This window comes from Cucurbita maxima, unplaced genomic scaffold, assembly GCF_002738345.1.
Source record: "Cucurbita maxima cultivar Rimu unplaced genomic scaffold, Cmax_1.0 Cma_Scf00007, whole genome shotgun sequence".
Taxonomy (NCBI): domain Eukaryota; kingdom Viridiplantae; phylum Streptophyta; class Magnoliopsida; order Cucurbitales; family Cucurbitaceae; genus Cucurbita; species Cucurbita maxima.
This window is the reverse complement of record NW_019272023.1, coordinates 152,597-177,061: the sequence shown is the minus strand read 5'-3', so window position 1 is coordinate 177,061 and position 24,465 is coordinate 152,597. Positions and strand designations below refer to the sequence as shown.

Below are 24,465 nucleotides of genomic sequence, written 5' to 3'. Positions count from 1 at the left end.
TTATTAATAAGCTCAAACTTGATGGACCAAAATTAAACTTTAGATTATTCAATCGAACCTTTATATTATGCAAATATTGCAGTTTTACCCTCTCGTTACATTTTGTTACATTATATACTAAAATTTATATTTGTTTTTTCTTTAAAAAAAATTTATTGCTATTTATCAACTTCCAATTTTTTGGTAAGATGGTTTGTCTGCTTGGGCCTACGGGGTTGGACAAGCCGAAGCCCAATCAGACCCAAAGCTCACGAAGGCGGCCAGAAGATCTTCCCTGTCTCGGCCCACGGAGTTGAGCCGAAGCTCACAATGTGCTCTTGTTTGTATTCCATCCCTTGTAGACGAAATTGAACCGCATATAAATTTTGACGTCCGCCCTTCCAAGAAACTAAATAATAATAATAATAATAAATAACAATAATAAGAACCCCTAAAACTAGTTGTGCCTCACAGGCTCACTCTCCAGTCATTCTCCCGCCAAAACCATTTCTTAGTTCTGCGATTCCCTTCTTCCGTTGCTCACTTTTCATCGACCATATTGTCATATTAATCCAAAAAGATATCGTAGTCTCCTTTCTGTTTGCTTGCCCGCGGAACCAAGGAGACCACAACCAAATCTCTTCGCATCGTGCGTGAACTGAGAACCAAGCCAAGCTCGATTCCAGGTTGTTTTCCTTTTTGTCTTTACTTCCAATCGACGAACCTCGGCGGCGATCGAACTCTTAAGCGTTGAATCGTCGTGTCACAGCGTTAATGGCGGAGCGGGATTCAGAACTTGTTTCTGCTATTAACGAACTTGACGATCGGTCATTCCTCTCGCTTTGCTTTGGTCCTTCAGTGTCCATCAGGATTTGGCTTCTAAAAAACGCCGAGAGTTTCCAAATAAGGCCATCGCTGTTACTTACTGTTTTCCTAGGGTTTACGAAGGATCCGTATCCATATGTTAGAAAAGCTGCTCTCGATGGACTAGCAGGTTTGGGGATTACTGTTGTCGAAGACGGCAGTATGATTGAATGTTGCTATTTCCGTGCTATTGAACTTCTAAACGACGTGGAGGATTGTGTTCGGTCAGCTGCAGTACGCGTTGTAAGATAATCGTTTTGCGATATATCTCCATTGTTTCTCTTCTTTTACAACATAAAAAATTTGATTAAGCAATTTCGGTTCGGTAGTATGTCGCAGTTCTTTAAGATTCATAGTCCATGATTTGATGTCGCAGTTCCTTAAGATTCACAGTCCATGATTTGATGTCGCAGTTCCTTAAGATTCATAGTCCATGATTTGATGTCGCAGTTCCTTAAGATTCACAGTCCATGATTTGATGTCGCAGTTCCTTAAGATTCATAGTCCATGATTTGATGTCGCAGTTCCTTAAGATTCATAGTCCATGATTTGATGTCGCAGTTCCTTAAGATTCATAGTACATGATTTGATGTCGCAGTTACTCAAGATTCATAGTCCATGATTTGATGTTGCAGTTCCTTAAGATCCACAAGCCATGATTTGATGACGATTTCTAATTAATAGACCTAGTTTTTTAATTACTGCGATCAAGCTACTCGCATTGGTAGAATATCACGTTTTTTTATCAGTAAGAGCTTTTGACGATTGATCCAGGTCATCACTTGGGGTCTCATGCTTGCGGCTCATAGTCCAGAGAGGAAACAACATTTTTCTGATGAAATATTCGCTAACGTAAGTTTAAATTTAATATGTGTTGATTTCTCTGGAGTGGTGAAATTCATTCACTGAAAAACTTATCATCCTTTGTTTAGAGTGTCGTTCTTAACTAGAATTCGAGATATCATTCTCATCTAGATTCCGGATACTAGTATTGTGGTGTGCAGATTGAGCGAACCTATTTAGACCTAGTCCTGTGTTGCGTCTGGATAACATTTCTTCTGTTTGCTAGTGGTGGATTAATTTTGCCTTAGGTATTCAACTTCCTTGGTAGTATGCAACTTTAGATTTGCATTCCGTGTCCATCTTCTCAGCTCTCATGTTTAGTGTTTAAAACTTTCCACTTTGAATAGTGTTTGTATATGGACAGGTCACATTTCCTTAGGAGATCTTTAAGGAAGTGATCACTATTTTTCCATGCCAACTAAACTTTAGGAAGTGCTTTCCCTTGCGTCGAGTCTTAAAGTGAGTGCTTCGAATTTTGAACTTGTAGTTATAAAGTGCCTCTACTGATATACGTATATATTGGTAATATCAGCTTTGTTCTATGACAAGAGATATGAGCATGGAGGTCAGGTCTAATGCATTTGTTGCAATAAAAAGGTTGGAAATTGTTTCCGAGGATCTTCTTTTACAAAGCATGTCCAAGAGAGTCTTAAGTATCTTCAAGGGGAAAAAGTCTCTTGTTCAATGCTATACCGAACAATTAGAAATGTTGGCGTTGGATGTTGCTGGGGCTTTTGTTCATGGCGTAGAAGATGAATTTCATCAGGTAACTTACGCTGTTATATATGTTTGATTGAAATATACCCCTATGCACCAATATTATAGATTTTAAAGAAATGTTCTTATCTCCACTATCCTTGTAATCAATCGTCACTCCTCAACACGTTTTGCTATTTCAACTTTAATCTTGTAGTTTCTTCATGTTTATGCCACCAGGTCTTCAATGATAGTTGTTTCAGCTTGCTTGCTTAAACACCATATCAATGCCATAATGGTTGGGAGTATCCTCCTGTAAACTTTTATCTCATTAAATTTGAGCATACATGTTTTTTTTAAGTGGACAATCACTGCCTTTTTTCAAGAGAGGAAAATGACAGACAAGGAAATGAGTAGAAGCTTTATGTATTGAAGACCTGTCTTCTAAATTAGACAGTAGCTACGAAGGAACCATCTATGCTCTTCATCGTATAAGCATTTGTAGAAAAAAATGTGACTATGATATTGACACTTTCTCTTAATCTCAAGGTGCGGAAGTCTGCCTGCGATGCTTTGTTTAATTTGATCATCCTGTCAACTAAATTTTCTGGCGAGGCCTTGAGCTTACTAATGGACGTCCTGAATGATGATTCAGTTTCTGTCCGCTTGCAAGCTTTGGAAACATTACATCACATGGCAATTTCCAATTGTCTGCAATTGCAAGAAGCACATATGCACATGGTATAGATAATCCTTGTTCTATATTTTGGAGTCTTTCAATTACTCATCATAGGTGTTCATTGACAGCAGTTTAAGGTTACGATTATAATAACTTTTGTATCTGTAGTTTTTTCAATTAAAAGTTTGAACCGTACAAAATCATACTAAGCTTGTCACTGCACAAGTCATCAAATGAAAATTTATTTGTGTCAATATTTGAGATTGGATATTAAAGATCAATATCTATGTTTGGTTCATATAATTCTTATCAACATTGGTTTAATTGCAGTTTCTCAGTGCTTTAAGTGACAATAATGGCCACGTAAGATCTGCTTTAAGGAAACTTCTTAAATTAGCGAAGCTGCCAGATTTGGGGACATTTCAGTTGTCTTTTAATGGTCTTGTCGAAAGTTTAGAATCATATCCGCAGGTATGTCCTCCCTTGATCCTTCCCTTGTATTCTTTCTTCTTTTGTGCTGTTGTGTATAATTTCTATAGATTCGTTTACTTACTATTGCCGCTCCTTTCTGGAAATAGAATCTATATTGAACACAATTTCATTCTTATTGATGTGCTATTGTCACTTTGTTAATTGCTAGGATGAGTCTGATGTGCTCTCCGTGCTGTTTCATATGGGTCAGAATCATGTAAATATGGTTGCCTCCATTATCACGGATGTTTTTGAACAGGTTAGCTTGGTTCTTTATTTTCCGTATATGGTAATGTTGGACTCATCTAATTATCTAGTGAAATCATTTATATTCGAGGATTAGCTTCCAGCCATTATACCTTAATCCAGTTTTCAGTATTGCACGTGGGGCATATTTATATTTCAATATTTTATGTATATTAATAGAAACTAGAAAGCTAAATCGTGAAGGTCAATGGATGGTGTTGGTACTGTTAACTCTCTTGTTCTTGATCTTTGCTTCAGATAGACCCAGCGTCTGAAGGAAAACTTGGATTTGATAGCGTGAAGGTGATGGCATATATTGTTCTAGCTATTTCAGCTCCCGTTCTGGACACTCATTCTCTTAGGATTCCACCTAGAATATTTTCTTATGCAGCTACATTGCTTGGAAGGATCTCTCATGCTCTGGGCGACATTATGGATCAAAGCACTATTTTTGCTTACTTGCTGCAAAACAGTAAAAACACTGGATTATCTGATCTGGGGTTTAATCCAGAGGGAGTCCCATGCTCACTTACACCTGGAAGTTATGTCAATGATATACTTGCCATTGCCTCACCTAAGACGCCTGCAATGATACATGAGAAGCAGCACAAAGATGATGATGCCATAGAATCTATCAAAACTATCCTCTCAAAGGTGCAAGATATTTGGCCACTAATACAATCCGGATTTTTGCATGAAATTCTAAGGAATTTGAGGTTTGTAAATCAGTTCTTTGTTTAACTTCTTATGGGGTCATACATTAAATGAATTGTTCCTTATGGTAGTTCTATGAAGCTTTTATTAGATATCAGTGCAAGATCAGTTGCCTGTGCTAATAAAGTCAATATTCTTTTAATGAACAATACGATTACTCTGTAAATTTTGAGCTTTTAAATTTTGTTCTTATCTTAGTTTGGAAAGAAGCCTGGAGTGTTAGATATATCTTTTTGTGCTAGCTACATTCCTATGTCCTTTGGTTGAATTAGATACTGCCTTTAGTCCCCATACTCCCAGTGTATCCAGCACTTTTTTGGGGTGGCTTTTTTTTAGTTAACTGTAGGAATGTTTGTTTTTGCATGGTCGGTACGGGTTTTTTTACATCTTCCATCATATCAATTAAAACTATTTTCTGTTTCCATGTTTTGACATGAAATTGAGTCTTGCTTTTATTCTAATCATCATTACAAAACAATAGCTTTGGTTTTTTCTCATCTGTTCTCATCCTTGGCCTTTGCAGACAAGTAAATTCAATCTTTGGTCTAAGTTCCTCATTTTCTTGGAGTTGCAGGGTTTTCAAGGAAGCATTGGAAGTATTCACGTATCAAATAGACAAATACAGTGGGGCTTTAGCTTTTACATTGCAGTATCTCAAGATAATGAAACTGGTTGCGAAGGTATGGAATTTGATGTCTTCAAAACATAGTTGTAGAATTGGAGAATGGGAATCTCTATTAGGAAAGCTAGAAAAGGGGCTGAAAGGGTTGAGAAGTAGGTTCATTGGATTCTCTAAAGAAGAAGAACGTCATATCTTAGAATTGATGTTGGTAACTAGTGCACTCAGGTTGGCTAATGGAGAAATTTGCTGTCATCTCACAATTATGAGAAAATTGTCGATGATAGCTTCCAACATAGAGCATCTCCTTAAAGAAGAATGTATTGAGCCATCAACTTTTGTATGTGAAGTTCAAAGATCATTGTCAAAGTTAGGCGCCATTACCCCTAAAGCTTCTTGCTATTCACTTGATTTTAGAAAACTGCTGAAAACTTTCACCCTCAACCATCTAGAAATTTCAAAAAAACTTAAGCACGTCAAGGCAGAGCTAGTCATTCCAGATAATGACTATGAAAAACCCCTCTATTTTGTTCCAGGACTACCCGTTGGTATTCTGTGCCAAATTATCCTACACAATGTTTCAAGTGAGAGGAAGCTATGGTTTAGAATCACAATGGATAACACGACAAGTCAGTTTATCTTCTTGGATTTCCTTCCCTTAGGAGGAGGTTGTGATGAGGTTAGGGAATTTACCTATACCGTTCCATTCTACAGAACTCCAAAAGCTTCTTCTTTTATAGCTAGGATTTGTATAGGACTTGAATGTTGGTTTGAGAGTGATGAAGTTAATGAACGCCGTGGAGGTCCAAAACGTGATCTAGCATACATTTGCAAAGAAAAGGAAGTTTATCTTTCCATGATCCACAATAGTTGATTTAGTGCAGAGTTCATTTAAAATATCAGTCTCTGTAAATATTGAGGGAATATGTGAGAATGCTACGGAATATGTTTTTTTAGTATAAAAGTAACTATTTTGATCTTCATGCAGAAACTGTTGTGAAGATCTGATCAAAATGAGCCATACCAACTCTAGCCTATTTATGGTTCAAATGCTTACTGATCCTGCAGATATTTTGGATACCAAAAGATCTGGGGATTGGTCTTTCTTAGTAAAGCAAGAAAAAAAACATTGATCATTCGTTGAAGGTATTTTCATTTCCATCTTGAAAGCCTCTATATTCTCCCAGCGTCCCTGAAATAAACCTGCGGATGTTAACATCACTGGGTTTCTTTGAAAGAGACGCTTTGTTTCTGACGGCTTGCTACCCATGCCGTTTGTTAACTTGTATTCATTAACCTGGAAGTGTTATGAACTTAAATGGTGCCGTACGAGTGAATAACTGATGCAGGAATTGGATCCCAGGTATGTGGACAAATACTCATCCCTGAACTCAATAAAGAAAGATACATGGAAAGTTATTTATTTTAACTAGAACAATGGCCAAATTTTATGGGTTTACATACTGTTTTAATGCTGTCTTGAAAACATGAGCCTCCACTTAAGATGTAAAAACAAAACTAAATTCTTTTGAACCATTAAAAGAAGACTTAGTATACTGATACATTTATGATATAACCAACTACAACTTTTTGATGTTTTCGTTTACTTACAATTACATGTAATTTAATATTTCAAATACAAATTAAAGGTGCTGAAATTAGTTACTATTACGAATCTTAAATCAAACTGATAGTTCTGTTTTTTTAAAAATGGATAATGCTTGTAGCAACTTTTTAAACAAAAGCAAATTATAGCAAAAGACATCAGTGTAGTTTCTCAGATGACTTCAGATTAAGATGTTCTTTTTGTAAAAATAAAATTTTATTTAATAAAAAGCACTTTTAAACAAAATTAAAATGATGTTTTTTTTAAGTAACTCAGAAATTTTAAAAAATGAGCAAAATCTAAAAAATATGGAGTAAAACAGTTAATTATATAATCACTATAGAATATAATGCAACAAAAAAATTATATTTTACTAAAATAGTTCAATTACAAATTTAGTAATTGAATTTTGAGGTTGTTTTGAATCTTATAGAATTAAATTTAGTCTCCTAACAATTCAAAAGTTTAAAATTTTGATTTTTTTTCATTCACTTGAAAGTAAAATTTTTTATTGATACTATTTAAATTTCACAAAATCAAAGTTCAAACAAAACTTAATAGTTTAAGAAATATTTTCTAAATGGGGTGATTTAAAAACTTTTACTGAAAATATTTTTTAAAAAAGGGCCTCTAATGTCAGGAGTAAAAAGGGGAATTTTTTGTGAAAAAAAAATATCATTAGGTGAAATTATAAGTTTATAACCCTCCTTTTGAATCAACTAGGCTTGTTTTTACTTTTGTGTTTTCAATAGATTTGAGATTTTGACTACCGATGTTGAAAAGTCGGGAGTTTATGCCTCTTTGCTATTCAAAAGGAAACCATTGCAGCTATGGATATTACCAACATACCAACTACGTGCAGGTGGAGCCTCTTCTCACGCTCAGTGAACGATAGCCGATTGGAAACATCTTTTCCTTAGAACCCTGGACGTCTTTTCCTGCCAGCCGCACCCTTCTTTATAACTCTCAACCTATCATTTGAAAATCCGGGGGAGTTACGAAGTTAAGTGTGCTTTACAAAATTGATAGCAAAATTGACAAATTTAAAAAGACAACCTCATGGTACGCAAGCAATGTACTTTGAAGTATTACTGATGAATTAAAGAAAAAAAAGAAAAAACTGACCGTTTTCTAAATTATTAAATGAAGGGATATGGTAGATCATCGTCTTACCGTGTTCAAAATTTTGTCATCAACTAACACACCTCCAATTATGTATATGGATTCATTGATGACTCCAGCTGCCGCATATCCTCGCGTCTTATTCATGGGTTCCCCATCGATCCACGATTCCATACGTGGATCATATACTTCAACGCTCGAAACCATGGAATCTCCATCAAATCCCCCAAGAGCATAACTGCGAATTATAGAACATTAAATACAAGCCTGGTCATTTCTCCACATGGATGTGAAAACTTATAAACTATTGCTTGTTAAGCGTATATTCCCAATTGATAAAGTGCATTCACGTAACACAATCTGACTCATTATAACCCGTAAGGGCATCCATAACAAAGAAATGGCTTACAGTTTCTCGTTCAAAGTCACCAATGAATGACATCCTCGCTTTGCATTCATACTAGGGATTTGAGTCCATGAATGTTCTCTGATGTCAAACCTTTCAGCAGACCTGAAAAGGCAGAAATTGGGAAAGACCATGAAAGCTGTTTCTGTATCTTTCAAGCCAACTCAATTTGGCATGCTGGAGGCAACAATTGAGATAGTTCTATTAACTCCTCTATGAAGAAGAAAAGAAAAGAAATAGAAGTCATGGTATCTTACCTCATATAGTCATTACCATCAAACCCCCCTGTTGCATAAAGTACACCATTGAGCTCCACTGCAGCAACAGCAAATCGCTGTAGAAAATAATCGAGCGATTAAAAGAAAATGTCAACAAATAAAATGCAGCTGTAAGAGATGTAATCAATGGCAAGCATTTGAACTATGGTTAAGAAATCAAGCATGAAAAATTGGCCAAAGAGCATCCTTTACACTCGGTAGCACTGACCTCACATGGATTTATATCCAAGGTGAAGTCAAGCATACCAATACCTGACACCATTAAACCGAAAGAAAACTTGAAGGAAATTTGTTCGTCATACTTTACAAATTTAACCGAATGAAACGAGTTATCATAGAGGTGGATCAACCTAAAATTAAACACGACAAACATGCCAAAATCACCAATTACCCTTTGTAGCATTGACCTTGTACAAATCCATCGTCCAAGTTCCATGTCAAGCATTTCAACACCAGAGAACGACTCAATACCATTTCCACCACCAATAGCAAATAATTTGTTACCAATGCTAACTCCTCCGAGGCTTCCTTTTGCCAGATTTAAAGAAGGGCACAAGGTCCACTGATCGGTCTCCAGGTTATATGATTCAACTTCAACAACAAAGAAAGGAAATGACAGAAATTATTGTATTACACAAATAAAGACATCCGAGAAAATTAGTAGAAGTTGATACCTGTGTTATACCATGCACAACCATTACCACCACCAAAAACATAAAGCTGACTATTCAACCATGCAACAGAAGCATATGCACGTACAGAGCTCATCGGCCGAAGTGATTTAATCATATCGCTAGAAGGGTCGTACAATTCCAAAGTTGACAAGTGTGATGCACCATCATATCCTCCAATAAGAAAAATGGATTCATCAGGGTCCAAACACAAGTCTTCCAATTGTTCCTCCACCACTACCCTCTTTGCTTCTACTGCATTTGAGTTTGGCAAATAATTAGACGTTATACGACCCTTCAACTCCTGGATTTCACCTTCTGCCGCCAACTGCCATGAAAAGTTGAAAATTTTCCCATAAATCTTATCACATAAGATAATAAGAGTTGTTGTCTGCCCTTAAGCCATTTTCATCTTTGGTAGGAGGGACATAAACAACAGGCATTTGAGATGAAGAGAATCAACTAGTTAAAAGATAGATTACTTAAAACACAAGCAGTACCAATATCGTTCAACCCTCATCCTCAAAAAATGCATGCATCGTCTTCCAAACCTTCAGCAAAACAGCTTAATCAGTAAGCTTTTTTCAAAATGTTTGTTTATTTGACGCTTTAGTGTTTGTTAACGTATCTGAAATATTTTCAAATATCAAATTACAAAATCACAAGTGCAAACTCTCGGCTTAAAAAAGTTGCATAGACTCGTACAGAAATTTTCAACATTGTTATTATATGTGTGCGGGCGTGCATATATTTCACCTCCTACATTAAGGGATTCTTTAGAATCGACCTTACGTTATGTAGAAACCCACAATTCTTTTATGGTCCAGAAGAGAATATGAGGAATCGAGACAACTCATTAAAATTTTAAAACAGCGCCATTACAACCGCATAATTTACTACTCTAAAGATATTCACAATGTCCTGATTATCCCAACTACATTTTGATTAAAAAAACATGAACACATTGGATTCTTGAATATGACCAAATGCCAGATATGCAAAAGGAAGGAAGATAAGTATATAGTAGTGGACTTTTTAAAGTAAAGAATGAAAAGTACCAGCTTTTCCTCCAAGAAAACTATTCTCCTAGCTTGTTCTGCATTAGAATCCTTAAGCTCTTGTAGCTCTTGAACCAACTACAAAATATTAAAACCCATATTAAACGCCACGATCCAGAAAGATATTCACATAAAAATATATACCATATATGGAATGCTATAACTACCTTCGCAATTGGAGACTGAAGTCCAGTCAAAGTACCAAAGTCCTCTTCATTGCTCTCTTTGGACTTTATTGGTTCACCGGAACTACCATTATTCACCAAATTATTGCCCTTATTAATGGTAGTATGATTCATATCACTTGTTAAAGGCAACATTGAACTTTCATGATGCTTTATAGCAAATTGTTGTAGTTTATGCAATATTCGGCACTTCAACTCTTCATCGGATTCATTTGCATAACAATGAGCTCCAAGTGAACTATTCCCTGCATCTAATGAGGAAGTAACATCTACAGCGTCCACTACTTGACTTTCCAGGTCAAAGTGCTCCTCCATAATTTGTGATTTGATCTTTTCACCTTCATCCCTTGATTCCAAGGAGGGGAGGACTGTACAGCAAGGTCTGCAGTTCGTTGTAAATTGTGGTACATGTGGAGTCATTGCTTGAGATGATAATAAAGAAATCAACTTATTTGTCTGAGCATGGTCAAGCTCAAACCAGAAATGATTGGGGCTATAATAGTTGTCCTTAATTATAGGCTTGAACTGATTTTCTAACAAAGGTTGGCACAGCTTCCGAACAAGAATTTGAACCTAATAAAACTAGAAACCATAAGAAAAGAGCATTTTCTTGGTGATAACCATTGTCTATCTTCACAGTCATGCCAATTAGGAGAAACAGAACGAGAACGGAAAGTTTTTGGTAAAACCTGAGCTGGATAAAGTGTTCTCTCTGAACCATCAGTAGTCCACCCATATGGATTAATATTTATCTGTCCTGAACTAGCCGCCTCAAAGATACCATTCAACTTTCTCTCGCTATAGTTGAATAGAAACAAAGGCAAACCAGGATCAATGTTCTTCACATATGAAAAGTGTTGAGAAGGCAAGCCTGTATAGATGGAAAATAAAGATGTTAGTGATCAGAGCGCAGAAAATTGAAACAAGACAAGAGGATAATCTAGAGTGAAGAGTGAAGAAAATTGTAAGAAGAACAAAGTAATTGATATCGTCATGTGATTTCCAACAATAAATCACATTCTTTGAACTACAAAATGCTAACGCGTAAATATAAGACTAGTAAGATAAGTAAAGAAAATGTAAAGAGGAGAAAAAATAAGCAAAAGATATAGATTGAGTTGTGGATACGAACCAAAAAGCTGGTTAGAAAGACATTCCTTTATGGTGCTGTTCGTGCATCCAAATATTACGCTTCCAAGGTGACACTTGCTCAAATTTCTGTACACTTCATCAGCATCCAATCGAGCAGAAGATCCAGCTTTGAACTTTAGAGCTCTCTGTCCTGTATTCATTCTTTCATATGGAGAAGTGAAGAAAAAAAAATCTAGTGAAAATCATAGACTGAAGAAATATACTGCTTGTAACCAAAGACACGTGTCATCCTGCACAACAAATCAGCCAATAGAAATTGCATTCATAGTCAATTTTAACAATCTCCAAATTTCTGCTTTGACAACATACATATATTTTTTTTATTTTAAAAGAAAGTAAGCTCTACAAAACTACATTCAGTCCACGTAATTTATATATTACTTACTTTTCGCTCAACAAAGAAAAACATAAAATTATTTGAGGGAAGCAAAAGGCATAAAAGAAAACATTAGCAAAAGTATGAACACTCAAAAAGTAATAATGGATAATGACAAATTGACCATTTGTGTGGTGATTCATATTTGGTCAGAGTTGATTCCTAATTGGTTAAAATCTTGAAGGCTTGAGTTCACCGAAAGATAGGGATCAATTATCTAAATAGAAACAATAAGATACTGTCAAAATGATCAGGTGAAGAAGAAGGTAAAATAGAACACTCAAAAGCTTAAGAATCATTGACGTGCAAAACAAAAGGAACAACTGAAGATACATCAAGCAAAAGTTACTATTATAAAATTAAGTCAAAATGCATAAGGATCTTCCCAGACTCCCAAATATTTGACCAAAAAAAAAAAAAAAAATGAAGCTACATCAACCACAACTTACGTTCTAAACCTGGACAAAAGAAACTTTTAGTAACCAAAAAATTGTGTGAACAACGACACCTAAAAAACATAGTGAGAAATTAGCGCATCTTCAAACCGTGACAGTATGACCTTACTCAAGAGGTCTTCGACATGATTCCAAAATGAAAAGCATATAAAAATATCTAGCACAGTAGAGGAAAGAGCATGATAGCTTTCGAGAAATTAGCGTTTATTCAAACACAACGTATTTAAGAACATGATCCTATAGTGAAATGCAAAGTACAGTTCGTTTCAGAAGAAATATTTAAACAACGAGATTATCTAACTAATATGAACAGGTTCCTCTTGTACATCCGAAAGCACATTTCAAAAATACGTTATACTTCGTCAATGATTCTAATAATCTTATAGCAACGAATCTGCTAGCATTACTCGGATAGCCAGACTTTGGAACAAGTAACATAACAAGAGTACGCGCACTTCGATTCGATCATCACTAGATTTCTACAATGTTAACTTCTAAGAGAAAAAAAAACCAGAAATCCATTGCCTCTACAGCGATAAAACGAGAATAGCGTCAAATCTTTTTCAATCCAAAACTGCCAAATCATATGAGATTCTGTCTATATGAACACTTACCTTTCACCGCAGGCGACCGATTCAAATGAAGAACTCGCCGTTTGAACAAACTAAGCTTTCACGGAAATGGATTCAGATAGAGGTCTCAATATCTGGTAACTCTTCCTTCACGAGATCTAAAATGAAAATCCTCGCATCATGATAATGAAGTTCCCTGTTAACTCTTTCGCTAACTCTCTCACAGTCGCGAAAGAGAGAGAGACGAACAGAGCGGGACTGTGCTTTACGGCGTGAAATCTCAAAACAGAGCGCGAAATGAGGCTTTCGCGTTTCTCAACAACGATCCTGACGAGTCTCGGTGTAGTAGTGAAGAAACGTGGAGGCTACGATCAAGTGTTTCATGCTTATAGTATGGATCAACAATCTTTGCCACGTGTCGCGTGTATTTGGCATCAATGGCACAACTTGCGTAATCCAACCGTCCAGATCAAAAATTTTGCAGCAAATAAATTTTGTGGGTTGAAGAAAAAAAGAGTTCGGAGTAATTAAAAATGGAATTATAGAGTACTCTTTGTTGGATGATGAAAGTCCCACATCGGTTAATTTAGGGAATGGTCATGAGTTTATAATCTAAGAATACACTCTCCATTGGAATGAAGCCTTTTGGGGAAGCTCAAAGCAAAGCCATGAGAGCTTATGCTCAAAGTGGACAATATCATACCATTGTGGAGAGTCGTGTTCGTCTAACACTCTTTGTCTTTCGATTATTAGTGCCCACATTCCATAAAATCCAAAACTCTTACGCAACAGATATTTATAGGGAAGAGCACGCAGCTCTCATGAATTATTGAGGGAATTAAAGTTCTCTTTTTTTTCTCTCTCTCTCTTTTTGAGTACAGCAGGTCTAAAAATAAAATAAAAGCTTGGGACTAAAATTGTAGTTTTAAAATCAAATAGACATATATTTCAAAATTCAGACATCTGTAATTTAATAAATAGTTTATTATAGAGTATATGGTGTGATAAAATAGTAATGATACAAAATTCTAAAAGTAATCCTTTCAAAATATTTAATTTAGTAAAACTGAAAAAGTAAAACAGATAATTAAAACACAATTTTCGAATTGATGCTATCAAATATGGTTTTTGTTTATGTTTAGTCCTTTGAAGACGGTCATAGGAAAATGTCATTTAAAGGCTACCCTATGCTTATGATATTAAAAATAAATGTGAGAATCAAGGTAAAGCTAAAACAAAATATCTTAAGGAAAAAGACGTAGACCACAAGTAATATTAAAAATCAAGGTGAAGTTATTGTGATTACGAATTGGAGTGGACTCATTAGAGGTGATATTAAGAATTAAGGTGGAGTTATTGTCATTAACCCAATAAAATTTTAATAAAATATATAGATCAAAATAATTTGAACGAATAAACATATTGACCAAAATAATTTGATAAATTTTGATAGATGATATAAAATATATAAACTAAGATGGGTGGAATGTTTAATATAAATGAGATTTTATTTACTTTTTTTATGAAAATTGAACAGAACAATAATGAACGATAAAGGACAAAGCTGAAGTGATAAATTGATTTATTTTAATTGTCGATTGCAAAAAATTAAATATTTAATTAAATAATTAATGCTTCTAATTAAACCTAGTTTTCTTATGTCCGGCCGGCCCAAAGCCACGAATTATTCGTAGTTTTTCCGCAACAGCTCTATGTTGAACAACAACTTCACTATTAAACGACCGCGTTCCAGTAGATCCCGTCTTCACAGGCCCCCGCGCCCGCGCCGTCTATTCTTCTTTTGCCAGTATATCCTTCTTAATTTTCAAAATCTTCCAGACGCTCAAGCTTTTTTTCTGTAAACGAGCAAGAGGACAAAGATTTTCGTATCAGCAAGAAGGAAGGTAAGAAAAAACGATTCCGTTGTCAAATTATTACATGGACCCCTTCAAAGACGAGTTAATTTTTCTTAATTTGTTCTTCGTTTTGATAAAATCGATTGCAGTTCTGTAAGTTTAACAAAATAGCGTTTGCGGCGCCTCAGAATCTCGCGAAATCCGAAGGTCAAGGTTTCGGTTTAAGTAATCGAAGCCGTTGAAGTTGAGATAGATGGAGATTAGCGGAGGAACAGAGGGCTTGAGTCGCGTTCCTTTATCAGAAGTTGTTTCTGATTGCGCCAAAAGATGGTTTAAGGACACTTTGAAGGAGGCCAAAGCCGGCGACATCAACATGCAGGTCTTGGTGGGACAAATGTATTATAGCGGTTATGGGATTCCTAGAGATGCTCAGAAGGTCAATTCCTTCCCTTTCAATTTGTAAATTCCTATCGTTTAACTCCTCCAAGTTTTTGACAAAATCAAGAACTCCAGAATATTGCCTAATCTACTCAACTTTTGGAAAATCTTGAGCTTATATAGATTTATGTGGGTATTATTGGTCAACAGCGTGTATCGTAAATATTGTAAATTCTGTTATGTTTTGGCTAAAAATGGTTCTCAGTTTTCTCCAATGGTCTGGTTCTCTATAATTTCGTGAGTTGTTGCAACTTTGAGGAGATTGGAACATTTCTTAATGTCGTATGATTATTAATTGTTCAAAATTTGTTTTTGTTTACTGAAATCCTATTGACTTAAATGGAATTTGTTTGCATGGGTTCAAATACCATTGATTTTAGGGAAGAATTTGGATGACAAAAGCATCAAGAAGTCGATCGTCTGTCTGGAAAGTTAGTGATAAACATCCAGGTTGACTGCCATTTTGATTATATCTTTTCCTAATCTTATCAGTCGTCTATAAATATCTCTTGCTAATTTCTTAAGCCAAACATTGATTGAAATAGGTTATAATGCTAGTGATTCCGATTCGGATGAACTGACTCGTGATTCTTAACTACACCAATGTTGCTGATTCCTCTATGTTATGTCAAAACAGCTGCTGGTATCTCCTCGACAACCTGTCTTTTGGCAATTTAATTTGTTATTCTATGGCTCTTATGTGTGACATCAATTATTTTTCTTACATATGTGAAAACGAAGTAGTAAAAGAGAGAGTCGGGAGAATATGACATTTTTGCTTGTTAAAACAAGTGCCTTCAGGATTAGGCTTTAAACGAAGTCTTTTAACTCCCCTGCATCTGTTTCCATTATATTTTAACACGTCAAAAAGATCTCCCTCTGCCCTTGTGGCTGCCGATTGAATATTAATTTTTAGTTTTTGTCTTCTACATCCAGCTATTGTTCCAGCCTCCTTGGATGATTTAGGGGATATCTAAATGATTTTGAATATTAAGTTTGTTGAAGTTAATAGTTTTAGGTCATAAATGCTGACGACAAGAAGGCATCCCTTGGGTGTTCGTGTTTGTGTTATGCAAGTTTTGCTGAAGATCCTAAAGAATGGTTCTTTCTTGTTCTTTTGTCTCTGCTTTAGTTCCTCTTACATGTCGCTTCTCATGGGAAATGATTGAAGCTCACACAACTTTTTGTCCTTCTTACTATAATCATCAATCTTTATTTTTTCAGTATCTTTGGTTTCTGTTTAGTTAAATCCTTATTTGTCACGGGATGAGATTCAATTATCTTCTAGACCTATATCATACTTAAAATCTAGTTGCGGGTCGACGGCTGGCAGGATCATTGTTTTGTCCTCTAAATGCACTTACATGTCTTCATACCAACCAAGCTGTTGTTTCTGAGACAACTTAGTTGTATGATGAAAGCATTGCTATGATTTAAAACATCTTCCCAACCATTCAGTTGGGGAGATGTTTTTCACGTCAAAGATTAGATGGTCATTTTCCCGTCATATTCTTGTGCTATGGTTGATTCCATTGCCAATGGCGATATAATATTGGGATTTCAATTTTATGGAAAGATCATAGATATATGAATAAATATCAATGTTGATGGATATTTCTGTTGATCAAAAGATTTGTAAAAATTATTTAAATTAATAATTACGATGTTCCTTACTTTCAGGTTTAGTTATATATTGTGTTAGTAGTATTTATAAAAGATATTAGAGATAACGATTAGTAAGTAATATCGATGTCGAACACTCCTATTCACAAATATATTGATTCAGTTTGATCTCTTGATTTTGTTGTAGTATGTGCTTTTCACCGTGGAGACTCAACTACTTGCTCAGCCATGTGTGTAGCTGCGAAGAACTTGTGTACTTGCTTCCTGATTGTTGGATTTGACGGATGTAATATGCTTTGATTTCTACAAACAATCTTATATCCATTTTTTCATTTTCTGTTTAGGTTACTTGCCACTTTTCATTGTCTGCGGGAGATTTTCATTTGATTTTTGCATAAATGTCAAAATTTGAACTTTTTAGCTGCTCTTTCAAATTCCCTGTCAAGAACACTAAGCCTTTCCAAGCATGCTTCTACTTGCTTTCCCTTTCTTAGTTGCTAGCTGTAACACCTTTCTTTTGTTCATATTGTTTTTTTTTTCTAGGCAGAGTGAAAAAATCGGTATAGTAACTATTTTTTGATTCCTGTTTCTTTGTTGGATGTGTATGTCAAATGTGAAAGCATTGACCAAATCTCATCTTTAATGTCCTGTCAGAGAAAGATATTGTTTCTTGGAATACCATGATTCAGGGCTCTGCGGTTCAATGGATTTTGCCCAAACAAGCGTTAGATCCTTTCTTTCAAATGAAATCATAGAATTTGAAGCCTGATTGCTATGCGACGGTTTGGTGCGTTGTCTGCTTGTGCAAGATTAGGAGCTTTAGCTTTAGCTTTAGCTTTAGGCATGTGGTCCAGCAGCCTAATGGATAGACGTGAGTTCTTGCAGAGTCTCGTTTTCTAAACAGTTTTAATTGACATGTACTCCAAACGGGGAAATGTAGCTCGAGCACAGAGAAGCAATGGAAAGGAATGACTGTGTAGTCTGAAACGCCATGATAGTTGGTGATTAATGGAATTGTTAACGGACTTCTAGAAGTCCGAGACAGTTCAAACTTATTGTCGGAGAAAATATATGCAAAACTTGATGAATTTGGTAGAGAACTGAAAGCAGCTGGTCATGTGCCAACCAACTGCAGAGGTTGTTCTTTTTGTCATTGCAGACAAGGGGAAAAGGAACATTTCCTTCGTTACCAAATTGAGAAGCTAGCTGTGGCTTTTTGTTTGATAAAGACTGAATTAATCCATACGCAATTTTGTAGAGTATGAACAAGTGACCTTGATTCAATTTTTACCAATATCGAACCAATCCAAAATATATGTACAAGGAACGAACTTATTCATTAAAAAGTCAACTAATTGTGAAGTTATCTTGAATTTAAAATTATTTGAAATCTAACTTTTCTTTTTTTTAGAAACTTTATAAGATGGGTAATTACAAAAAGAGAACTAATTATTCAAGTCAATTGAATAATATATGGAAAAATAGTGTTGGAATATAAAATATAATGATAATAAAGGACATTCCATGATCCAAAGTCAAAAACCTATGAATTGCTCTTCCGACCCCAAAGGCCATGGGGTTGAAAGGAAGGGCTTACCAACAACCATGACGGCTTCTTTTAAGTCCTACCGTACACAACAGCAAATGAGGTCAATTAAGTATTAATTAATCAAATTCAAAAAATAAAATATTAAATAAATTAGAATAATACATTAAATAAGTGTAGGCGTTATCCGTACTAATTCCTTTGTGGCCATATGATTAAGCGGGTACATGTTACAGCTGACCGTTGACTTTCTATATTCAATAACAACAAAATAACCAGCGCAATCATCGGTGGCTTCTTCATTACTGCATCACTTGGAAACCATCCAAATAGAATACGATTGAAGAATATCTTTTTCCTTAAACAAATAAAAAAAAATAATAATAAGAAACTGAAAAATATCTTTTAGCATTGCATTACCTAATTAATAATTGACATTTAAGACATGAAAAAAAGTTACAAATTTCAAAAAATAGAGAATTATATTAAAAGGTCGAGTTCATAGATTAGTATGATAATAAATTATTTATTCTAATAATCGCACTCTTTTTTTTCAGGATTTAAAAAAAAAAAAAAGAAGAATAAATTGAAAGGCAAAAGGGAAAAGAATCTTTAAAGAGAGCGATTGGGAAATTGCAGCCTGCAGGTGCAGTTAGTGCCTCCACCAAGTCGGGCGTTGGAATAAAATCTACAAATCCCCAAATATTTCGAAATCTCTTAGCGTAAGAACGGAACCCGACGATATGCATTGAAGCATGTTGGGCCCACTCACAAGAGCCTCATAATTTCCGGAAACTATAGTAATTATTGCAAAATTAATTATAATTAAATTAAACTTGTTAATTATTCTTCAGGGTTTAATTAATCCAAGAGTATCATTTGAAAATATTTTAGATCCAGTTTGTGAAGAGAGAATAATATTTGTAGTTGTAGAGAGCGAATGATGAGAGGAGAGAATAAACGAAATGCTATTGCGAGGCAAGGAAGGCAAGTGGGGGGAGTGGGCCCCAAATCCTAACCCACTTTTGACGCTCTCTCTCACCGTTCTTATCTGAGTAAGGTCGGTACTATGGCTGCCCAAAGTATAAGTACGGCAATATCCTTTCCCTTTCATTTTGACTCATCCATTTTCCTTTTTTATTTTTATTTTTTTTTATTAGGTATGCCGTTTCTTTGATCGTACAGGTTGTATGCACTTTGAAGTTTGAATCCCTCCTTCCTCACATACTCCTCCACCGGATGACTCATGAAAGTGACGTTTCGTTCACCAAATTACAATTCTAACCCCGTTTATTTTTTCATTCCCGCTCTCCCCTCTCATTTTTCTCTGGTACGGACCTCCTCGGCTTCATGAGTTACCAGCATACCCCCTATTATTTATTCTGCTGATTTTTTTTTTTTTTTTTAATTATTCAAAGACATCGAGAGGTGGAATTTAAAAGAAAAACTATAATTTTGTTTTGACAGTAATTTATATAAAAGAATGGAAGTAATATTAATAATCATATAGAAATAAAACTCGCGTATCATCGACGTTGTGAGGGTAGTGACGTAATTAGACATCTTTCTCTCTCTTTCTCTCCCTTGAGCCCATCCCATAACCTTGAAGGCAGTATTTTCCGTTAACAGTTATCGCTCCGTCTGAGGAAGTAGTTGGCTTGTTCTTCCCGGTTCCTAATATTCCGATATAGAAACCAACTGCTCAGATTCAACCTGTTTTTCGTCACAGCTCTCAGACTTCTTGCCTCCTTTTCTCTTCTCCATTATTGTTTTATATGCGTTTTTTTTTTCAAGAGTTCAACACAAAATTCCAGGGAAGAATTTCCTTCTTCAAGCATGAAGAGGCAGAGATTCACTGAACCCACAAACCCTTTTGATCTGGTTTCCGATGAAATCATCTTCACCATCCTCGACTTACTGAGCTCTAACCCAATTGATCTCAAGTCCTTCTCCTTAGCCTGCAAGTCATTCTACTCTGTTGAAGCAAAGCACCGCAAACTCCTCAAACCTCTTCGTTCTGAGCATCTTCCTACTGTGCTTAAACGATACACGCAATTGGCTCACCTAGATTTTTCCCTTTCTCCTCGAGTCACTGATGCCTCCTTGGCCATCATTTCTAAGGCCTGCAATTCCAAGCTTCGTTCTATCGACCTTTCGAGGTCTAAATTCTTTTCGGCTACAGGGTTGTTGAGTCTGGCTACGAATTGTACAAATTTGGTGGAGATCGACTTATCTAACGCTACGGAGCTCAGAGATGCGGCGGCTGTGGCTTTAGCAAAGGCAAAAAATCTCGAGAAGCTGTGGTTGGGGAGGTGTAAATTGATAACGGATATGGGGATTGGGTGTATTGCAGTTGGATGCACGAAACTGAGATTCATCAGCTTAAAGTGGTGTATGAGTATTGGAGATTTGGGGGTCGGTTTGATCGCTGTTAAATGTGAACAAATTCGTAGTTTGGATCTCTCCTATATGCAGGTAATCTGCTTTGTCTTGGCATTGAATGGGTTTTTCTTTCATGATTTTGCTGATGGAGTGAGACAATATATACATTTTTCAGTCTGATTTCCATTCCTGAATTGGCCAAGTGTTGATTGTTATTGAACTCCTGGTTTAACTTTTGGGGTAGATGTATTAACATTGGTGCACCATTGTTTTTGGCCCTTTCAGATCACGGAAAAATGTTTACCATCCATATTAAAGCTCAAGCATCTTGAAGATTTGGTATTAGAGGGATGCTTTGGCATAGACGATGACTGCCTTGCTGTTATTAGACATGGATGCAAGTCCTTAAGGGTAAGTTTTGATGAACTTAGATAGCTACTTCACTTGGTTATATTTTCTATTGCTACATAATCCTTGGCCTTGTTTGAGTCATAGTAGGACTCTGGCTTAGCAATTCAAAGGGGTTTTTTTTTTGTTTTTTTTTTATGGTTTCGTCCCTTGAATGCGTATTCTGACATTGGCAAACATTTTAATTTTGGCAGAAACTTGACGTGTCAAGTTGTCCGAATATTAGTCCTACCGGGCTGTCTTCCCTGACCCGTGCTACCTCATGTATACAGCAGCTTACTTTAGCTCATGGCTCTCCTGTAAGTCCATCAACTTAATCTCCGTTTTTAACTGTGTACTGCCTTGTTATTTACAAAGTAGGATTGAAGTTGTCTGTTCTTGTTATTTACAAAGTATGATTGAAGTTGTCTGTTCTTGTTATTTACAAAGTAGGATTGAAGTTGTCTGTTCTTGTTATTTACAAAGTAGGATTGAAGTTGTCTGTTCTTGTTATTTACAAAGTATGATTGAAGTTGTCTGTTCTTGTTATTTACAAAGTAGGATTGAAGTTGTCTGTTCTTGTTATTTACAAAGTATGATTGAAGTTGTCTGTTCTTGTTATTTACAAAGTAGGATTGAAGTTGTCTGTTCTTGTTATTTACAAAGTAGGATTGAAGTTGTCTGTTCTTGTTATTTACAAAGTATGATTGAAGTTGTCTGTTCTTGTTATTTACAAAGTAGGATTGAAGTTGTCTGTTCTGTTGGTGGTTTAGGTGACTCTTGCTTTGGCTAATAGTTTGAAAAGCTTGACCATGTTACAATCGGTCAAATTGGATGGGTGTGTTACTACATACGATGGACTCAAAGCCATTGGAAGTTGTTGTGTGTCGCTTAGTGAACTGAGCTTAAGAAAATGTGTTGGTGTGACTGATGAAGGACTCTCCTCCATTGTGAAAAAACATAAAGATTTGAAGAAGCTCGACATAACTTGTTGCCGCATGATAACTGATGTTTCTGTTTCCCATATGACGAACTCATGTGGTGGCCTCACCTCTCTAAAAATGGAGTCTTGTTCCCTTGTTAGCAGAGAAGGGTTCGTCCTGATTGGACGACGATGCCATTTGCTTGAGGAGCTTGATTTAACTGATAACGAAATTGATAATGAAGGTCCTTAATTTTCCTTTTCTGGGTTACCAGTCTCCTTAAATCTCCCTTCCTTGCATACTTATCATCCAGTTCTATTCCATACAGGTCTGAGATCATTATCTAGGTGTTCAAAACTCTCCATCTTAAAGCTAGGAATTTGTCTGAATCTTAATGACGAAGGACTTGCCCATATTGGCACGTCCTGCTCCAAGCTCATGGAGCTAGACTTGTACAGGTTTATAACTTCTCATCATTCCCTCTCTCTCTAATTTTAATGGACTCGGACCTGCGCTGACTTTATACGCGTCTTCGTTTTTTTCTCCTCAGGTGTGTGGGAGTTACTGATTCTGGCCTTTTGGCGATCATCCATGGTTGCCCTGATCTTGAAATGATAAATATAGCATATTGTCGAGATGTCACGGACGTGTCATTTTCATCGCTTCGTAAATGCTCAAGGCTGAAGACAATTGAAGCTCGAGGGTGCCCACTTATCACATCTTCTGGCTTAGCAGCAGCTGTTGTAGGGTGCAAGTTACTAAGGAGATTAGACTTAAAGAAGTGTTGTAATGTTGATGATGCCGGCATGATCTCCCTTGCTCATTTCTCTCAAAACCTCAGACAGGTCACCATTGCTCTCTTTTCACTATTTCTTGGAGTAAAACAGGTAGAAAAGCATCCTATTAACTTCTCTAGTGTCTCTCGACAGATAAATTTGTCGTATAGCTCGGTTACAGACGTGGGACTGTTGTCTCTTGCCAGCCTTGGCTGCCTTCAGCATCTGACTGTATTGCACACCAATAGATTAACTCCAAGTGGAGTTGCAGCTGCCCTGTTGGCAAATAGTTCCTTGACAAAAGTGAAACTCCATGCACTCTTTCAAGCTCTGCTACCCGAACGTCTTCTTAAACGCTTGGAAGTACGAGGATGCACATTCGAATGGAGGGAGAAAATATTTCAGGTACTTGTGTGTGTGTGCATTTTGATCTCTTCATTAGTTTTCATTTTCGGCGTGGACTCTGTGGGAACATCATATACTTTTGCCTCAATTCTTGAACTCGAAAGTCGAATCAATGTTAGGCTACTAAAGAGAGTCCCACATTTTTGTTGCATGTTAGGAGTGGAAGGTGGATCAATTTTTAGGAATGCTTAGTAGGTTTTTACATGATTGGCAGGCTGAGTTGGATCCCAAATGCTGGAAATTGCAGTTGGAAGATGTGATGCAAATTGTGTTATAGGATGATGATGCAAATTGTGTTATAGGATGATGATGCAGAGGTAGGCGCAATATATGGTGGAGAGATTTGGAAGAATTTGTGGAAGCCTATCTTATTTTCATTGGCTCTTCTCCAAACGCCTTGCGTTTCTCTCCTGCTCTTCCAATATATGGTGGAGAGTGAAGCTGTGTTATTTCATGCTCCAAACAAATTCCAAAAACTATCAAAAACTAGTGGCCCTTTTATAGGCCCAAAAGCTATTGTTGGTAGGAGAATTGGGCCAGAGCCCATTTGGTAGTTTTTTTTTTTTTTTTTTTTTTTTTTTTTTTTTTGGGGTGAAGGAGATTTTTTTTTTTTTTTNTTTCGTAAACGGAGATGTTATGCTGAAGCAGCTCTCAAAACTGAAATGAAAACGCTGTCGCTGTCGCTGTCGCTGTCATCCCCCCTTCCTTGTTTAATATTAACTTGTGATCATATATCAAGATTAGAGCTTAAATTATATATTTTGAGTACTATCATTCACTAAGGAAGGAAGAAAAAACATAGACGAGAGAGAGAGAGAGAGAGAGAGGAACAGAATCGACAATATGCCTCGTCCCAGCGCAGGCCACGTACACATAAACGAGACACGTGGCGTGATCTCAGCAGCATAGAGATGAGCCGCCTTCTGAGAAGAGCTCTGACCAGTCCAGTCAAACCCACAAGGTTTGACCGAAAAGGAGAAAATTCCACAGTCAAACTTCCATCTCAGCTTCGAAGAAAGTAGCTCCACGAACCTTAATTGCCAACAAAACAAAATCTCTCCCTCGGTCCTCTCCTCTCCCGCTGCTGCTTTTTTTTTTTTTTTTTTTTTTTTTTTTTTTTTTTTTTTTTTTTTTTTT

General features: G+C 36.2%; 4 protein-coding genes across 7 annotated transcripts; 3 read left to right on the top strand and 1 right to left on the bottom strand.

Moving 5' to 3' along the window:
• Positions 1–435: 435 nt before the first annotated feature.
• On the top strand, positions 436–6,530 carry LOC111481532 (protein SIEL). Of its 2 annotated transcripts, XM_023127003.1 has the most exons (9): positions 436–665; positions 749–1,086; positions 1,618–1,695; positions 2,219–2,452; positions 2,932–3,123; positions 3,392–3,532; positions 3,702–3,791; positions 4,037–4,494; positions 5,067–6,530. In XM_023127003.1, the coding sequence occupies exons 2-9, from the start codon at positions 754–756 to the stop codon at positions 5,983–5,985; spliced, it is 2,445 nt and encodes an 814-aa protein (XP_022982771.1). In that variant the 5' UTR covers positions 436–665; positions 749–753; the 3' UTR covers positions 5,986–6,530. The 2 variants fall into 2 exon arrangements, with proteins under 2 accessions (XP_022982771.1, XP_022982770.1); XM_023127002.1 differs by having other exon boundaries at positions 436–1,086.
• LOC111481533 (influenza virus NS1A-binding protein homolog) lies at positions 6,367–13,316 on the bottom strand. Of its 2 annotated transcripts, XM_023127006.1 has the most exons (12): positions 13,035–13,316; positions 11,570–11,730; positions 11,127–11,308; positions 10,420–11,010; positions 10,253–10,330; positions 9,198–9,522; positions 8,915–9,114; positions 8,503–8,579; positions 8,249–8,350; positions 7,891–8,077; positions 7,567–7,688; positions 6,367–6,496 (listed from the first exon to the last, which is right to left on the bottom strand). In XM_023127006.1, exons 2-11 carry the CDS (start codon positions 11,727–11,729, stop codon positions 7,599–7,601), a joined length of 1,992 nt encoding a protein of 663 aa, XP_022982774.1. In that variant the 5' UTR covers position 11,730; positions 13,035–13,316; the 3' UTR covers positions 6,367–6,496; positions 7,567–7,598. The 2 variants fall into 2 exon arrangements, with proteins under 2 accessions (XP_022982774.1, XP_022982773.1); XM_023127005.1 differs by lacking the exon at positions 6,367–6,496 and having other exon boundaries at positions 7,426–7,688.
• A 1,351-nt stretch (positions 13,317–14,667) lies between these two features.
• On the top strand, positions 14,668–17,376 carry LOC111482171. 2 transcript variants are annotated; one of them, XM_023127850.1, is made up of 5 exons: positions 14,668–14,896; positions 15,037–15,284; positions 15,667–15,736; positions 15,832–15,929; positions 17,097–17,376. In XM_023127850.1, the coding sequence occupies exons 2-4, from the start codon at positions 15,102–15,104 to the stop codon at positions 15,879–15,881; spliced, it is 303 nt and encodes a 100-aa protein (XP_022983618.1). In that variant the 5' UTR covers positions 14,668–14,896; positions 15,037–15,101; the 3' UTR covers positions 15,882–15,929; positions 17,097–17,376. The 2 variants fall into 2 exon arrangements, with proteins under 2 accessions (XP_022983618.1, XP_022983617.1); XM_023127849.1 differs by having other exon boundaries at positions 14,669–14,896; positions 14,998–15,284.
• A 2,595-nt stretch (positions 17,377–19,971) lies between these two features.
• LOC111481841 (F-box/LRR-repeat protein 3) lies at positions 19,972–23,887 on the top strand. The gene is made up of 8 exons (XM_023127414.1): positions 19,972–20,930; positions 21,123–21,248; positions 21,440–21,544; positions 21,998–22,391; positions 22,476–22,605; positions 22,698–22,992; positions 23,077–23,328; positions 23,543–23,887. Exons 1-8 carry the CDS (start codon positions 20,292–20,294, stop codon positions 23,603–23,605), a joined length of 2,004 nt encoding a protein of 667 aa, XP_022983182.1. The 5' UTR covers positions 19,972–20,291; the 3' UTR covers positions 23,606–23,887.
• The last annotated feature ends 578 nt before the right edge of the window (positions 23,888–24,465 follow it).

Coding starts and splice junctions, on each gene's coding strand:
- LOC111481532 (XM_023127003.1), top strand. CDS start 754: ATGGCGGAGCGGGATTCAGAACTTGTTTCTGCTATTAACGAACTTGAC. Junction 1,087..1,617: donor GGTCAGCTGCAGTACGCGTT/GTAAGATAATCG, acceptor CGATTGATCCAG/GTCATCACTTGGGGTCTCAT. Junction 3,533..3,701: donor GTTTAGAATCATATCCGCAG/GTATGTCCTCCC, acceptor GTTAATTGCTAG/GATGAGTCTGATGTGCTCTC.
- LOC111481533 (XM_023127006.1), bottom strand. CDS start 11,729: ATGAATACAGGACAGAGAGCTCTAAAGTTCAAAGCTGGATCTTCTGCT. Junction 9,115..9,197: donor TTGTGCATGGTATAACACAG/GTATCAACTTCT, acceptor TTGTTGTTGAAG/TTGAATCATATAACCTGGAG. Junction 8,580..8,914: donor CAAGGTCAATGCTACAAAGG/GTAATTGGTGAT, acceptor TATTTTCTACAG/CGATTTGCTGTTGCTGCAGT.
- LOC111482171 (XM_023127850.1), top strand. CDS start 15,102: ATGGAGATTAGCGGAGGAACAGAGGGCTTGAGTCGCGTTCCTTTATCA. Junction 15,285..15,666: donor TTCCTAGAGATGCTCAGAAG/GTCAATTCCTTC, acceptor CATTGATTTTAG/GGAAGAATTTGGATGACAAA. Junction 15,737..15,831: donor AGTTAGTGATAAACATCCAG/GTTGACTGCCAT, acceptor TGATTGAAATAG/GTTATAATGCTAGTGATTCC.
- LOC111481841 (XM_023127414.1), top strand. CDS start 20,292: ATGAAGAGGCAGAGATTCACTGAACCCACAAACCCTTTTGATCTGGTT. Junction 22,606..22,697: donor ATGGAGCTAGACTTGTACAG/GTTTATAACTTC, acceptor TTTTCTCCTCAG/GTGTGTGGGAGTTACTGATT. Junction 23,329..23,542: donor GGAGGGAGAAAATATTTCAG/GTACTTGTGTGT, acceptor CATGATTGGCAG/GCTGAGTTGGATCCCAAATG.